Source organism: Crinia signifera, chromosome 6 (genome assembly GCF_055691185.1).
Source record: "Crinia signifera chromosome 6, ASM5569118v1, whole genome shotgun sequence".
Classification (NCBI taxonomy): domain Eukaryota; kingdom Metazoa; phylum Chordata; class Amphibia; order Anura; family Myobatrachidae; genus Crinia; species Crinia signifera.
The window spans coordinates 202,639,276-202,656,701 of record NC_139222.1 but is presented as its reverse complement, the minus strand read 5'-3'; the positions used below and the strand labels follow the sequence as shown (position 1 = coordinate 202,656,701).

The 17,426-nt window shown below is 36.9% G+C and overlaps 1 protein-coding gene across 2 annotated transcripts in view; it reads left to right on the top strand.

Moving 5' to 3' along the window:
* Positions 1-17,007, top strand: part of HLF (HLF transcription factor, PAR bZIP family member) — a 35,566-nt gene extending 18,559 nt beyond the window's left edge. The window contains exons 3-4 of one of the 2 annotated variants that reach the window (XM_083148646.1): positions 8,860-9,080; positions 11,479-17,007. In XM_083148646.1, coding sequence (XP_083004772.1) covers positions 8,860-9,080; positions 11,479-11,694 — 437 coding nt within the window. In that variant the 3' untranslated portion in view covers positions 11,695-17,007. Of the gene's footprint in view, positions 1-8,859; positions 9,081-11,475 lie in introns of both variants that reach the window. The other variant, XM_083148644.1, reaches the window with a different exon arrangement.
* Positions 17,008-17,426: the final 419 nt, after the last annotated feature.

Here is a 17,426-nt window from a genome sequence, read left to right as displayed (position 1 = left end):
CTGAAGTTTGCACATGCGCAGTACCTACATCGGTATTATACAGGCGCTGGGACCATGATTCCCCTTCTATGGGTTGTTGTTGAAGCAGCCCATAGAAGCTGGTCGCATACACAGTACAGAGGTTTGTACTGCGCATGCACCAGTCCCAGTGGCTGTCATCATAGCACAGGTGCCAGGAACGCTGCGGGGACCAGGAGGAGCGGCGGTGGTGACAGGGTGGGGGGTGGATAAAAAAGGTACGAGCCGCTATGTGTGAGAATAAGGGTCACTTTCAGTAAATCTGGCTTTAAGCTACCGGTAGATATTATGCAAAGTACGCTAATATCATTAAGGTGTAAAGGTAATTATTTCCATGGTTGGGACATCCAGCAAAGTGTAGCTGAAAAGTTTGTAAGAAAAGATTGTCCATTTTATCAGCAATTCATTTTTTTAAAGAAGCTGAACATTTGTCTGGGAAATTTTCTACATTCTGTGTTGCCATGGGAACTGTTTTAACTAGTGGCAAAATTCTGGATTTTTTATGTAGAGTTTTATGAGGTTCTTTATGACAATAATCTGAAGCATCAACCTAAAAAAACAGAGGTCTTTATTGCGATCATCTTTGAGTGGTAGCAAAAAGCTATTTGACTTTCATGATTCAGCTTCAGTTGGTGATGACCTTAATATCACCACTTTTGTTGTGTATTTTCTCTCTTTGCCACCCACAGTGTACAAATGTGAAGGCCTCTAAAAAATAGGGAATATGTAATAAACAAAAGCAATTTCTGCATGTACAGTGTTGTACATGTTACATTTTAGTTCTGAAAGGGTTGTCTATTAAAATTCTATCTATACAATATTAAAGTAGCTGCCTCCCTTATGTTTAAGACAATATTCCTATATTTTATCCTTATTTGCATCAAAATTCTAGATTTGCAGTTCCTTTTACATTGCTTGAAAATAACAGAACTTTTATAGCTGAATTCATATGCATATGACTGTACACAGATGTCTAATTTAATTGCATACAGATGTAATGGGGCAGATGTATTAAGCTTTAACAAGAGATAAATCCAAGGGTGATAAGGAGAGATAAACGTCCAGCCAATCACCTGCTAACTGCCATGCTACAGCCTGTGTTTGAAAAAAATTAAGTAAAGAGCTGATTGGCTGGACATTTATCTCTCCTTATCACCCTTGCATTTATCTCTTGTTAAAGCTTAATACATCTGCCCCAATGTCACTGTTACTATTTTGGGAAACGGTCATCTGTCAGACCACACTTAGGTCGACAGTCATTAGGTCGACCCCGGAAGGTCGACTGGCCCCAATGTCGACAGAGTTAAAGGTCGACATGGGTCAAGGTCGACATGACTTAAGGTCGACATGGACCAAGGTCGACCTTGGGGCCAGTCGACCTTCTGGGGTCGACCTAATGACTGTAGACCTGAGTCTGGTCTGACAGATGTACCGATTCCATATATATAACATACACATACAATTTTCGGGGTTTTCGGCTCCGATAATTGCTATATTTTCTCAAAGTCCGCTTCATACATACTGTGAGGTCTAACAAAGGTAATAGTCATTTTAAAGATGCATTTTCATAGATTGATGAATGGACCAGTTTTATAGGCTCGTTGTTTATTATCTTTTAAAAATCAGTACACCACATCTAATATGGCAGATATAATAAAGATATCAGAACACATTACATATTTGTATTCTTATTTCTTATATATATTTAATATTGTCGAATGAAAGTCGTGTACAAATAATAACCATGCTAATCAAATGCACATATGTATCATACAAATGCAAGTTTCAAGAATAGAATATATCTTACATGTGTAAAACATACCTACTGCTCCAAAAAATTATGATATATATAATTTCTCATTTTTATTAGCGCTTGGGGTCCTTTTTTTGTTAGTTTTTTCATTGATTATTAAGGGCATGATGACTTCATTTCGCTTACTACTTCTGGAACCATAATAATAAGTTTAAAAGTAACCATGTTTTTTTCATACCAAATACAGTGTTGCTGTTGCAGCTCAGTGCCAGCGATCCCTGTTTGGCTGTTCATTGCAATCCCCACCCCGTCTTGGGTTGCAACTCTTGCTGTTTAAGAACAATTTGTTTTTGTTTTTTAAAGTCTTAGCCATAATTCTGCAATTTTGCATCTTAACGGATCAAACTCCCTAAACAGTCCCTTGGTAACAATCCTGCCAATTTATCGGAGTACATGCAGCATACCCATTAACAGATTTATTAACAGTACTAGGAGGGAAATGCATCAAACCTTGGAGAGGTATAAAAGTACCAACCAATCACCTCCTGTCATTTTTCAAACAACCTGTAACATGGCAATTAGGAGCTGGTTTGCTTGTACTTTATTTCTCTACACTATTTCCCTAAGCTTCTGTACCAATGCCTCTAGGTTTAATAGATGACATAGCAGAGATGTATCAAAGCTTCTCAAGAGTGGAGGAGATGCTCGTAGTAACCAATCAGCTTCTACAGATGGAGCGCCTCTCAGCCAGCGTCGGGGCTCGCCAGAATGCCCCCACTGGCGAGTTGGCGCTTCATCTAACTGGGATGGGCCCAGTTTCCGGGCGGTGGGTACCGGCAGGGAGCTCCATTGTAAGGGGACACGCATGCATCCCCTTCTGGGGGCTGGTGGTTGGCGATCCGACCTCCAGACCCCCACTACATGAAGCGGGCTCCATCTGTAGGTATCATTTATCTAGCATATTCTTGAACATAAATAGAAAAAATCTAAATGGTTGCTATGGGCAACTTCTGTCCTCTTTAGAAGGTTGGATCAATATCTCCCATGGTAACTTAGCAGCACTACCAGAGCTTTCGGTTCTGTCACATTAGGTTTGGTATAAGACAGGTTCATGAATTTATTAATGTCCTTTTGCTGATCAATTGCCATGTCATTGGTATTAACTGCTTATATTTTGTTTGTATCCATATGTCCAGACAGCCTATCACCCACTGATCGCTTTGGAAAGTACCCCGCAAAAATGAAAGATTATTTTCAGGCCTTAATAATTATGTCTGGTGCAGTTTGGGTGAACTCTTGGTACAGAATGTGTCCTGTACAAGATACGGGGCAAACTCTCGCACTAGCCTTTAGAAATATGTTCAGCAGCAAGTCAAATGTTTTTCAGTAGCAAAAGATCATTTATGAAGGCCATATATGCAAATGACTTTGAGAAGGTATTCTCATAGCTCTGAGAAGAGAAGGGTCTCCCTGCACGTGCACTCACAAGCAGGACCAGAAACTTGATATTTGAGAAGACATTTTAAGACAATACATTTTTTTTTTTTATAGAATAGCTCACAGAGAAATGTATGTTATTCAGTCTGGTTTCCCAGAATCCCACATATCTTACCATCAGCAATATGGGAGCAGAGAGTGCTTGGCTGCAGGAGCGTGACTGAGAGGACATGATAAAGGATTTGTTATTATTGTTTCCTATAAATATGATCCTGTCAGACTAGGTATTATGACCAGGTGGATGTAGTCACTTGCTTGTGTTTCCCACTGTGGAGATAAATCTTTGGTGCGTACTTTTGCTGACTCTAGTATTGTGCCTTCATTCTGATAATCATATACTGTTATGAAGCACATGTCTATGGTACAAGGACAGGAAAGGATATTTAAACACAGCCTGTAAAATGACAGAAGCTCATTGATTGCTACTTTATATTTCTCCGTGATTTGATAAATCTCTACCATTTCCTAAACAGCTCTGCGTACAAGGGAGTATTGGCCCCTGTGAATGCACACTGCTAATGGAAAGCACTGAACTGAGACTCGGACATGTGACTCGCTGATCAATCACTACTAGAAGGGCTAAGGAAGATCTATTTAGGTGGACGTGCCTTACGGGAGCAGAATCTTGATAAGCCTGGTCTAATCTGCCTTGTACAGTATGCACCACCTGTCTACTAGTTACCATCCACACAGTACAGCCTTTCAGTCTTGCATGTGGAGAGTTAATATTAGAGAGGATTAGTAAGTAAAATTAGGATTGTGAACTGGTTTTAACAGCTCGACCCTGAATGTCTGGAACATTTCCAGCAAATAAGATTTGAAAAGCCAGGTTTAGACGGCATAGTTTTTTTTTTTTAATAGTATCTTTACGAAAGTATGACATTAAAGAATCATGATTGTATACATACTGATGGAACTCTGCTTCCTTTAGAGCTGAGGCACATGCATATACCGTACACACTGACTTTTTAAAAAAATCTCAAGGGACAGTTTGGGCTGAACAAGTGACATAAGTACAGCACCTACTAAATAAGCATCATTTTTAGTCTGTTAATCTTTTTTTTTTTTTTAAAAGCTCCAATTCATTAATAAGTTCTAAGAAGATAAAAAAAATGATTGTGATAAAATATATAAACTTATGGGGTATTCAACCCCCGCCGCTATTTTCGCCGAATACAGGCACTGCGGATTCCACAATCTCTCATAGCAACATTGGCACTCAAAAGGTTAAACTTCTGGTTCCAACAGTTTCTGAGATATCCATGCATAGCCTTTTTCTAAAGGTGGCCATACACACGCAGATTTATCTTCAGATCTGGTTGTAACAAAAACATGGTTATGGATGAGAGCAAATGACAGTTGGCCATTTGCTTGGAAATGCTGGAAAACTGACAAACTGTCACTCATCCATAACCATGTTTCTGTTCCAACCAGCCAGATCTGAAGATAAATCTTACTTGTATGGGCACCTTAAGAGTGTCTGTTGTATGGAATAATGTATTAAAGCAGGGTGTGTGTGTGTGTGTGTGAGTGAGATTGTGTGTTATACTGTATATCAAATACATACATGACATGCTAAAACTTGAAAAGGCCCACACACACAACTTTGGGCGACTTTGAGCTGAAAATCGCTCAAAACACCCAGTTTGAATGGCTTACAGCTTAAAGCCGCCCAGTGTGTATGCCCCCGCTGCTGCGCACTCCCGCATCATCGCTGGGAAAGCCACTTATCTGCTGGTAATACCAGCAGATGAGCGGCTTTGATGATGGCTTTGCATAGCGCTGCGCTATGCAAAGCCGTCCTCTCCCCGCTGGTGGTGCCGGGCAGGGGGAAAGTCGCTCAGTGTGTATGCACTGAACGGCTTTCCCCCCAGCGATGAACACGATCATCACTGTCCATACACACTGGGCATAGTCGCCCAGTGTGTATAGACCTTAAAAATATTGAGTAGATATTTCAGACATTGGAGAGAGATAAAGTATCAACCAATCAGCTTCTAATTCTCCTTTTATACAGTAGGCTGTGTTTGAAAAATGACAGAAGCTGATTGGTTGGGGCTTATATTGTATTTCTGATTCTGCCCAAACTCACATAGGGGTAGAGAGATGTTGGGTCAGCATATGTACATTTACTTTTCCAGAATGTCAGTATTATGGTACATGATAGGTTAAATAAGGAATACATCAAATGTATCCAATTTGAAGACATCATGTGATTGCATCAAAGCTATTTCTGTCACTGGCAAATTTCAGTCACGCCAATCAAGCACTTGGACGACTCCTTAATCAGGCTGCTTTCTCTACCCTTTCTGTTTGATTGCTGCCTCCAGAATAAAGTTTTAATCAGGATTTTCATCTGTTTAATGACAGTTCAGCTCATTGATGTGTCTAAGCAGTAACCTAACTGACTTGCGCCCTCTGCTGGCAGACAGCAGTAGTCATTGTTCTTATTTGTTTTAAAGTTGTAAGGTAATTCATGAAACCTTTACTAAGGAAATAAGGACAATGCAAGAAGAATAGTGGATAGTATACAAAATAAAAATAACAAGTGACTAAAAATATATAAATGACCCAAAATACATAAATGATAATAAACTGTTATACATTCTAAAACATCGATCAATTGTTACATGTAGCTTGCACAAAATCTTTTTTATGCAAATGTAGGAAGAAATAGGAAGGTATAGTACGAACTAGTTACACAAGTATGGTAAATCTCACTATATACTAGCTCGGAGAGGCTATTATGATATTGCTGCACAGATTGGCAATATACTGTACAGAGAGGTACTGTATGTAATATGGTTAAAAATATATATATAAGAATAGGCTTAGTGTTAAAAGATTAATACATTTATTTTACAGGTGAATAAAACAATCAATAAAAATAGGGGTGGGGATACCTCAACAATATATCAGACTAGGGAGAACTTTCATATACAATAGAGTGTTATAAAATGACAAAAAATATATATGCTAAAACGTATGCACCATTTAAATGGATACAAATACTGAGAGATATTTCATAAACAAGATAAGATGCAAAATATGATCAAAGTAAAAGAATTGAATGGAATCGCTTAGTTTTAGTGCAGAGAATAAAAAGCTCAGAAGCTGCCCGACATGTTTCGTCTCTAAAGGACTTCCTCAGGGGGTGGGGACAAGCTGGTGGGAGCAGATATTTATGCAGTGGCATACATTACATCACTTCCTGTAATTAATTAATTAATAAATCAATTAAGAGCTGAAACGTGTGCTTCCATAATATTGTGCTATAGAACACTCATAAATGGACCAATAATACTAAATCATGCAGATGTTAGCAGATATTAGCAATTAATTAGTGTACACTATTGTAGTTACTATCATGCATACAATATACGATCGGGATAGCGGTGGAGTGGGGCGCAACGTCATTTCGGCGGAAATGACGTTGCGCCCCACTCCACCGCTATCCCGATCGTATATTGTATGCATGGTAGTAACTACAATAGTGTACACTAATTAATTGCTAACATCTGCATGATTTAGTATTATCGGTCCATTTATGAGTGTTCTATAGCACAATGTTATGGAAGCACACGTTTTAGCTCTTAATTGATTTATTAATTAATTACAGGAAGTGATGTAATGTCTGCCACTGCATAAATATCTGCTCCCACCAGCTTGTCCCCACCCCCTGAGGAAGTCCTTTAGAGACGAAACATGTCGGGCAGCTTCTGAGCTGTATTTTTATCCATTTAAATGGTGCATACGTTTTAGCATATATATTTTTTGTCATTTTATAACACTCTATTGTATATGAAATTTCTCCCTAGTCTGATATATTGTTGAGGTATCCCCACCCCTATTTTTTATTGATTGTTTTATTCACCTGTAAAATAAATGTATTAATCTTTTAACACTAAGCCTATTCTTATATATATATATTTTTAACCGTAGTCGCCGGGTTCTAAGTACCTTTCACAATAACCCCTCTCCAATAGAGACAGTACACCACTGTCTTTTTAGGACCTGAGCAGACACCCCTAATAAGTAGTAGGGGGAGTATCTTGTAGAATAGGCACCTAGCTCCTCTCTCTCCTGTTATATTACCTGGTGCTGACCTCCCTTTCTTTTCTGTACATATATATATATATATATATATATATATATATATGCAGTAAAAAGGTTAAAATGCTGTAGCAGATTATATAATATGACAGTTTATTTATTGCCCAAAATTGGGATTTGAGACAGATCATCAATTGTATTTACTGTGTTAATGTAATGGAGAACTTGCCAGTTGTCCATGCTAAGGATAGGAGCATTGTCATTCATACAAACCGTCAAGAAGGTTCTGTATATGAGCTGCATCTGCCAGCACTGCACAATCTTTACAGCAGAGTCCAAGACATACAATTTAGATTAAATGAGGGGGAAATCACTTGGAAGACATGCAAGAGTTGTGTGCCAGTGATTTGTACTGCTTGATATTTCAGAGAGAAATTATATCTAGAATATTAAACAGAGAATATTGGCACCCATGCAATGTATTTTCGTGTAAAGCTTTAAAATGTAAAAATGCACTTCATCGTTTTAGTTTTCCATTTCATAAAATGGTATTCACAGTATCGTGTATGAATTCATTCAAATATTTTTAGCTTTTGTATATTATGTTTCTATATAAGCATTAATTTATAGGATTTAGGAAATAAATCAAAATGATAAAACCAGGCATACTGTATATCTGGAAAGTATCCCATAGCAACGAGGGAGAGAATAGAACAGTACAGCATTGAAATATACCATAATTACGTAAAGTGCATCTAGTGTAGATTGTTTCGTTTCTGAAGGATAAAGAGGTCATTGTCCTCTTATTTTTCATTCCCGGTGCTTTTTTTAGATTGTTTCCTACAAATAATCATTGAGCCATTTACAAGCAAACTGTAAGTTTTTTGCTCCCTATTTGCATATATTTAATAAAACATATATAGATATGTCTTCAAATGAAACCCTCAAATACATTTTCTGCACCTTTATGACAAAAAAGCACTGACCTACAGTCCACTGCAACTGTTGAGAGCAAATTTTCATTAGCATCCCCGGCACTGGGGCAGGTGGAGAAAAGCTAAATAAAGGCACATACACACTAGATGATTATCTTTCCAATTTGGCTGGTTGGAATGAAAAGCTGGAAATTTTTGGGAGCAAATGACAATTGACAATTTGCTCCTAAACATGGAAAACAGAAAAAAATTGGTCCTTAAGACAAATTGGTTCAATCAGTTTATGCAGATGAGTGCTTTTGTCCATTTTCCAGCATTTGGGAGCAAACGGTTGATTGTAATTTGTTCCCAGAAATTTCTTGAATTTCATTCCAACCAGCAAGATTGGAAAGCTAATCTTCTAGTGTGTATGGGCTGTTACACATGGACATTGGCCTGTCCGGATGATTGAAAACATAAAAGGCTAAACATGCAGTCTGCCAATTTGCATGCGGTCATATGAATGCATCTGCCTAGGTGTATTTAACATTCTTAGTATACTATAAGCAGTAAAGAGAAGTGTTAGGAGATATGATCTAATGAAATCTACTGACTTTCTTTCAGGTCAAATTTTGCCCACAAACCGCAATACCCCAAGTCCAATTGACCCAGAATCCATTCAAGTGGCTGTGGGATATGAACCAGACCCTGCAGATCTCGCCCTTTCCAGTATTCCAGGGCAAGAGATGTTTGATCCACGAAAACACAAGTTCTCAGAGGAGGAGCTAAAGCCACAGCCAATGATTAAAAAGGCTCGTAAAATCTTTATACCTGATGATCTGAAGGTAAGTTGGAAACGGTGTATAAGATCTATATTTCAGGTGTTTTCATATCCCCAATTAGAATTGTTCTGACCTACCTGTAACAGATTTTCAGTTGAAGTAATTTGGTAATAGGGTTGACCTATATCGTCTATCGAGAGTTTCATTTGCGTATGTGGATTGTTGTTTTTCTCAGTATATTTTTAGGGGTTGCCTACTCCATCTTTAAGTGAATGAAGGAGGGATGAATAGACAGATGATTGATTTCAACATTGAACTGTAGGAACAGCACTGTACCAGAGTGTTTCCACAATTCTCTGTTTAACTTTCTGTCCTTCATCCATCTCTCAATAATCAAAATATCGGACATACAGAGTAAACGGCCAACACTTATTAATATGACCAAAGTCTAATGAAAATGGAAAGAAAGCTCTATCTATGGCCCCATACACTTTTGAGAAAAGACCGGTTTTAAAAGACAAGACATATCTTTAATGTGAAACTGCTCAACTGCAAGCATGTCATGCGAAACAGCATTGGGTGTTGTTGTTAAATTACTGAGTACAATGGAGAGGGTCATCCAAAACATTAAATACGTAGTTTGCCATGTGATGAGATCTGGTCACAAGGAGACCATACAGAGTGTGACATGTGAATTAACAGGGTGCGGAATAACTTGTGCCGAGTAACTAAATCTGTTCCGACATCCATATATAGGTGAGAGACAGTACACGTATTGTGCAAAAATAACTTCTGATAACGGAAAGTAACTTATTTCAAGTGGTTCTGAAGTGACAGTGAACATTGTCTCTTAGGCCTGTAGGTAACTTGAGCGCTTGCATGTGAATTGTTTGTACAGTAGATTCAGTTTGGCGCCCTCCATTATAAATCGTGGGATAATTATAGATTTCTTTATTTTGCTTCATTTTGTTTCCCCATGGAACCGAAACCTTGGATACAATATAGATACACATCCTCTTAGTGTCACATGAGAAATAGGAAAACATTTTCAAATTATTTTGGAAATTTGACACCAGACAGCCAGTTAAATGTTCCAGCCAATGATCTAGAGTGCCTCAGTCTTGCTTTAATCACATCATTTGGCCTGGTCACTTATCGGAATACTTAATCCTGGCTCACTGTTCTATTACAGGAGACTGATTGGCTGTTTGATTCTAGGGACAGGTTAGGGAGATTAAGCCAGACAATCCCCTCCGGAGGGCACGTGATCACAGCTTGCCAACCTTGGCTTGAACATGGCAGGATTAAAAGATTTACTTTTGCAGTTTGTTAAAATAAGGATGGCTGTGACTCGAGTGACTGCATAATTAATTGCTTCAAAGCTGATTTTGTGGCAGGTTAGCTAGATGGAAAATTGAAGATTACATTTTGGCCAGCTGCATTTTTTTTCCAGGTAATAATAATGTGCGATGTCTTGTAAGATGATAGTAAATCTATCCCTGGGGAGTTTGAAAGAAAGTACGGGACTGACACATTACTGGAATTGTATTTGTGCTGTGCCAAAAGAAACACATTACTCTATCTTTTGTGACGAACTCTCATTCGCACACATCAGCCCATATTCAGATCTGATCGCAGTACAAATTTGTTCTTAAAATGGGCAAAACCATGTGCACTGCAGGTGGGGCAGATGTATATAGAGAGAGAGAGTTAGATTTGAGTTAGTTATTTTTTTTCTATGCAGGGTAAATACTGGCTGCATTATTTATACTCAGCAATTTAAATTTGTTTCAACACAAACCACTCAAATTTAACTCTCTCTGCACATGTTACATCTGCCGCACCTGCAGTGCACATGGATTTGTCCATTTTGAGAACAAATTTGTACTGCGATCAGATCTGAATAAGGGCCATGTTTATATAGTCAAGGTTTTGTTAGACTAAATACAATGTTGCACTAACCAATTAACAGGCTATCTTCAACTATCCCTAATCAATAAAGTGCAAATTAAATAAATCTAATTGACAAGGTTTTTGTTGTGCCCAGGGCTGTATGAAGTGCTGAGTTAGAGGGTCAGATACCCAGGGCACAAGTATAAAGCACGGCCCAGAAATTTGTATTTTAGGGTAATTTGCATTTGTATTAATATTTTAGGATAATTCTCAAAGTTGGACAAAGTTTTAAGTATAGTGGCTGAGCACAGATCAAATGGTCTGAGGCACTAAATAGGTCACCTGTGCCCAAGCATATTTATCCTTACAATCTGAACTGTTAGGGTGTCTTGTGAACAGAGTTTGAGAACCTTTGCGTTAAACATAAAAAAATTATATTTGCCCTCTAGATAAGCCTACAAAAGTATTTTATAGTGTCTGTTTTAGTATTCCCCTGTGTATTTCATTCTATGTTCTATTATTCCAAAATCTAAAATAATGTTCTATTTTGTCTTGAACAAATGAGCAGGATGAAAAATATTGGGCAAGGCGCAAAAAGAACAACATGGCAGCCAAGCGGTCTAGAGATGCACGAAGGCTAAAAGAGAATCAGATTGCCATCCGGGCCTCATTCCTTGAGAAGGAAAATTCTGCCTTACGACTGGAGGTTGCGGACCTCCGGAAAGAGCTTGGCAAATGCAAGAACATTTTGGCAAAGTATGAAGCCCGTCACGGGCCTGTGTAAACGTCTCTTGCCATGGAGATAGATGGACACCTTCATCCCTGCCGAATAGCACTAAACACAAACCAAGCTAATTCTGTTATCAGCACTTTACTGGAAAAAGAAACAGACTTGCAATTTCTCTTTTTTTACTTTTTTTTTTCTTTTTAATTTCCTTACTGTATGTGTGTTTGTCTTTGCACTTTGTATACTACAAAACTCTTCATAGAAGGGTACAAAGACTGTGTAAAAAAAATTCTGCTGTAGAAAGTGCTTTTTTCCCCACCATTTTTGATTTGGATTTAAATTATGGTGATACTAGAAAACTTTGGAGCAAGAAGGATTTTTAAAATCAACTTTGTATGTTAAACTTCCTCAACACCACAGATCAGACTATAACACAAACATACTCCATCATTGTGTTTCATCACCAAACGTCTCTGAGTCGGCAACAAACTCCAAATGTGTGAGTGTGTGTAATACTTGTATGTATGTATGTATGTATATGTATATATATATATATATATATATATATATACATATACACACACACACACACACACAGTATATAATGATAAAATACTGCATCACAATATCTATTTTCATCCGTCTTTGTATAACAAACAGCATGATAGGAGTGTTCATTGTTAGATTTTTAATCTGTATACATTTTTTATATTTTCATTTTTTTTCCTTGACAGAAATCATTAAGATTTACAGGAGCCCAATGCTTAATTATTGCACTTTCCATATACCTATAGCAATAATATTTATCACTCGACATGCCACTTGCATAGACTTCACTGGCTCAAATAACACATTTACATGTTTCTTATTTTGTGGAGTTGAAGGTTTGAGTGTCCTATTAAGTAAATTTACACTTTTGTTCTCTTTCTCAAGTTAATTAGTATGCACTTCTACCCTTCATTTCTAAAACAGCTCTCCATGGTAATAAGGAAGGTGGTTTAAAATGAGTTATTGAATCTGAATCACATTGACTTATAAACCACTTTCTTCTGATGTGGTGAGCAACCTAACCCTGCTAGAACACCCTTTCCCCCTAATTTCTTCATTGTGAGATGGAGAGTATTACACCCTGTTTGTATGTTGTGTTCTCTACAGAAAAAAGTTTAAACACAATAGTTGACCTGGTTTTACAGGGTTTAGTATTTTTATTTCATATTCAGTATGCTTTGCAGTGGTGTCAAACTCATGGCCCTCCAGTTTTTGGGGAACTACACGTCCCAGGATGCCTTGCCACAGATTTTATATAATGGATTGCTAAAACTGTGGCAGGGCATGCTGGGACGTGTAGTTCCACAACAGCTGGAGGACCATGAGTTTGACACCAGTGCGAACGGATTGTTTAATAACATCTATCAAACAGATAAGGGTGGTACAGTATGTTTGAAGAGATAAGCAGATTTGCTGTACAAATTGAAATTGCCAAGGTTACCATCTGCTTAGGACTATACAAATACTGTAACATGAAGACCTACATTGGAACAAATGTATTTTTAACCCTTTGAGAGCCAAGTGAATTTGTAGAAACAGGTGTGAAAATTGCTAAGCAAACATTTTTATTCATCATAATGACCTGTAATGTTTACCTTATATAGAAAATATATATAATTTTTTTTACACACATTTTTTATTTGACTTTATATAACAAATGTGAGAGAAACTGGCTTTTTATAGGGGCTATTTTACACATCTCTTATAGAGATGTTGGCACTCAAAGGGTTAAGAAATGTCTCTTTTTATTAGCAATCTACAGATCCTTTATGCCGGGTACACACCATAATGATTTGGCCACAAGCCCGTCAATTTTAATGCAATTTTGACCGATTGTATGTAAATTGGGCCTGTTTAGGCATGTTTTAGATCAGATTCAAATCCGATGCACGTCCCTGCTGGTCATTTGGTAATTTTGGAGATCCTATCTTTGTAAAAGATCCCTTCAATTGGGTACAGATTGTAATCGGATCGTATGCAGATTGTGTGCAGATCGTGTGCTCCAACAGATCGTGCAACCATTATACGATCGTCTCACGATCATGATCGTTCTGGTGTGTACCCTGCATTAGGGTGTTTCATTTAAAACAAGTGGGATCTGATAGTCATCCCCTTTAATCAAATGTAAATGTGTATGTTGATGACCTTCTCCAATGTTGCCAATAAATATGTGCGTTGACACATTACAGTTATTGATAATTCTTTTGGTCATTCTCTTTTATCTAAAATATGCATACCTTCTTCTACAAATTAAGTGCAATGTTGTAGATGAATTGTTTCAACACTCTTATAAAATGTTGCAGCTCAGATCAAGATGAATTGTTCACACTTACACCTTCCACACCAGCCTTTGTTCATAAGTCTTGCATTTCACAATATTTGCATGTACAGTTTCAATTTTTGTAACGAACTCTGTGGTTTATTTGTGTTCAGATATAATATGTATTTTCTTTGTGATGTCATTTTAAACTTGGTAGCTGTGAAATGAGTTTGATTTGCAAAATATGATTATTATGTAAATCGTAAGAAAAGTTAACTCATTGCCCTTTTGTATATTTTGTTTATTTCTGTAACAATTAAGCTGTAGTGTTAAAAAATGGAATGAACCCAAGGACAGTATTTCTTGTATAGGTTACAGACTATGAAAATCATTATTTTTTTTAATCATTATTCTGCCATTTTTCCACACTACAGCAATACTGAATGACAAGTTTCATTTTGTCTTGTCCTATTTGCATACTGGGCCAATAGCTTGCTTTGTAGCAGAAAGAATGTAAGAGATGTGTAATATAAGGAAATTTATGGTGTTGTCTTATACTGTGGTTAATCTGACTAATATGAGGTTTTTCCATAGACAAAATGTATATTAATTGGTTGTACATCCCAGGGTTTAATATATTTTAAGTTATTTTGCACAGTGATTATAATCTAAAAATATAGAGAATATATTAAGTAAAAAAATATATTAAGCTAATATATTATGTCTATTTTTACTTTTTTATGTAAGGTCTATATTTCTGCTGGTTTCAAAATGTCGTGTGTTTATCAACAAGACAGCTTTTGAATGTTAATTATAAGAACAAATGCCACTAAATAGTTATTATTGATGCCCCAATGTTAAAGAAAAGAGCTTATGCTGCATACTTAAAGATGGTAATGGGTGAAAAAAAGCACTGCAATCAATTCTCTCCATTGCAAAGTCCCAAGCCCACCAGCGGTATGTACTGTAGCGGCCCCAAAATGCGTAAAACAGCAAAGGAAGCATGGCTGCATTGACCAATAAGAATTTGCAGTCATGGAAATTTTAGGCTGTTATTGGTCCAATACAGCCACTGTCCAGAGCCAACAAAAAATCTTATGATATGTGCTTTGGGGATGTCCACACCTTTAGCATTAAATTCTGCTTTTGAAAGAGATGGGCCAAAGTTTCAAAGGACGACAGTGTCTATAGTTGAGGAATATAGCCAATTGACAGTCCCAATGGCAAAAAAATGTCACGACAAATGAGCCATGAAATGTCTTCTTACTTCTAACAATAGTATTAAAAAAATAATTGATAGGCCTACTTTAGTATTATTCCATGAGTTTCCATTTTGAAACACAAATTGGTTCATTAGAACATTAAGGAGCATCTGCAGGTGAGTCCTAACTCATCTTAGCGGGTAGCAACATCAATCGTGAGCTGATGTCCGTGAATAGTGTTCTGGCGCACTATGTATGCTTCCATGATCCACGATGCATATGCATGCAGCGAATAAACTAAGAGAGGATATATCTGTATTCATACTTTTTCCTTTATTGTGCAGTATTAAGGAGATGCCCTTTATTATGGGAACAATTTACCACTTGTACATTTGAGTGGAAGAACGATCCATCTTGGGTGCGCAGTGCCAAACACATTGCTTCTAATGATAGGAAAACATACCAAAAATGTTAACCTACTGTAGCTATTAAATTTAGTTAACATAGCACATCATCATAATGGCCCTAACCTGATAACAGCAGGCCACGTAGAGCTATTTTGATAACGGATTTAGTTTTAGTTGTAAACCATATTGGCAACTGTTGTGTCCAATCGATATCTATTTTGAGCAAAACATAAGAAGTACCAGCTGCTATATGGATCAACTAGTGTTCATCCCTAGACCGTTGTCTGATTTGCATATCTAACATTAATAAAAGCCCATAATAATTGCTAATGGGTAAATAAATAGTGATCACATATGATAAAGCTAAAATTTTATTTTTGGTTGTATAATAGTGTTCCATTGTTATGTTGTTGAGAAGCAAATGTCATCAGAAAAGGGTTACTGTTTGCCTTGGTAACTGTAATGATAGATGTACAGAATTATAGCATATTTAAATAGTGACCTGATCTTGGTATACAGGCATATATCATCGATATTGGATTGATAATTCTACATTTAGAGACTAATATACCCATAACAGTATTCACCTCTTCAGCCTGTAGATTAATGGCAATGCGACAATTAATGTGTCAGATCTTTTGCTAATATGATCAATAGGCATTCAAGGTAGATTTGAGGTTGTTCGTCTACTTATATTTTGGTGCCTTGTTCTGTGTGACACATAGATAAATTCGGAGTTGGATAGTACTATTTGATTAACAATCTCACTAGAAGGTCATAGATAGGCAATTGGGTATTTATCATGGGCTCGTGAGAGAGTAGACCAGCCTCCCAGATCTGAGCACTTTGTCAGTAAAGTGGTCTGTCCAGTTCATTTCAAAATTCAGAACTGGGTGCTACAGTAGGTCCACAATTGGCTTTTTCACATTTACTGTAACACACATCCAACCTACACCTGCCCTCTGGGATTTTTCATAGGGCATTTTTACACCTATGACTTTAATTGTTTTACTAATACATTTATGGGATCGATCATCCTATTGGAAATGTTATACAGTAGGTAACTATCGAAATTATATAATAACTAATTAAAAGACTACATTTACATAAAAAAATGCATATTTATGTTTATTACAGTCAAACTCATAACTTCAATGCTAAGATGATCTATTTTTCTACATGATTAGGTATTATTGAAAATGAATGGGAAAAGCTGCTATCTGTATTTGTAACAACTAAATTTTAAGATAAACTATAGGTTTTACAGAAATACAGTATTGGAAATAATCAGTCAAAGGAGATAAACCATTGTATAATATCGACAACACCATACAATAATACTGTTGATATAAAGTTACCAAGCAGTGTATGTTTTTTATTTTACAGAATTGCATCTTGTTGATACCAATCATTTCCTTTATTTGTAATGTACAATAAACTTTTAAAAAATAAATCTTTCAGATGTGCTTTTTTAAACAATAATTCAGTCCTGTGATCTGCAAACTACATTATCCAAAACTACCCTAACATTGCTGAACATTAGTAATTGTATTACAGCAAACTAGTACATTTTTAGTGTGGCCATTAATTGATATCTATTTTTAAAGTTGGATTTATTGATGCACAAATTCTTTGAATTTAAAATTCTGTTTTGGCAATTGATTGGCAGATAAGAGCCACTTGACCGATCTAGTCTGCCTTAAACATACGTACATACTCACGCACTAGGGTTAATGTTTTGTCAGAAGCTAAGTAACGTATTAGCATATTTTTAGATTGGGGGAGGAAACGAGTACCCAGAGGAAACCCACCTATCTATAAGGAAAATATATAACCTCCACAGGCTGTGGTGCTGTGATGCAGTAATGCTAT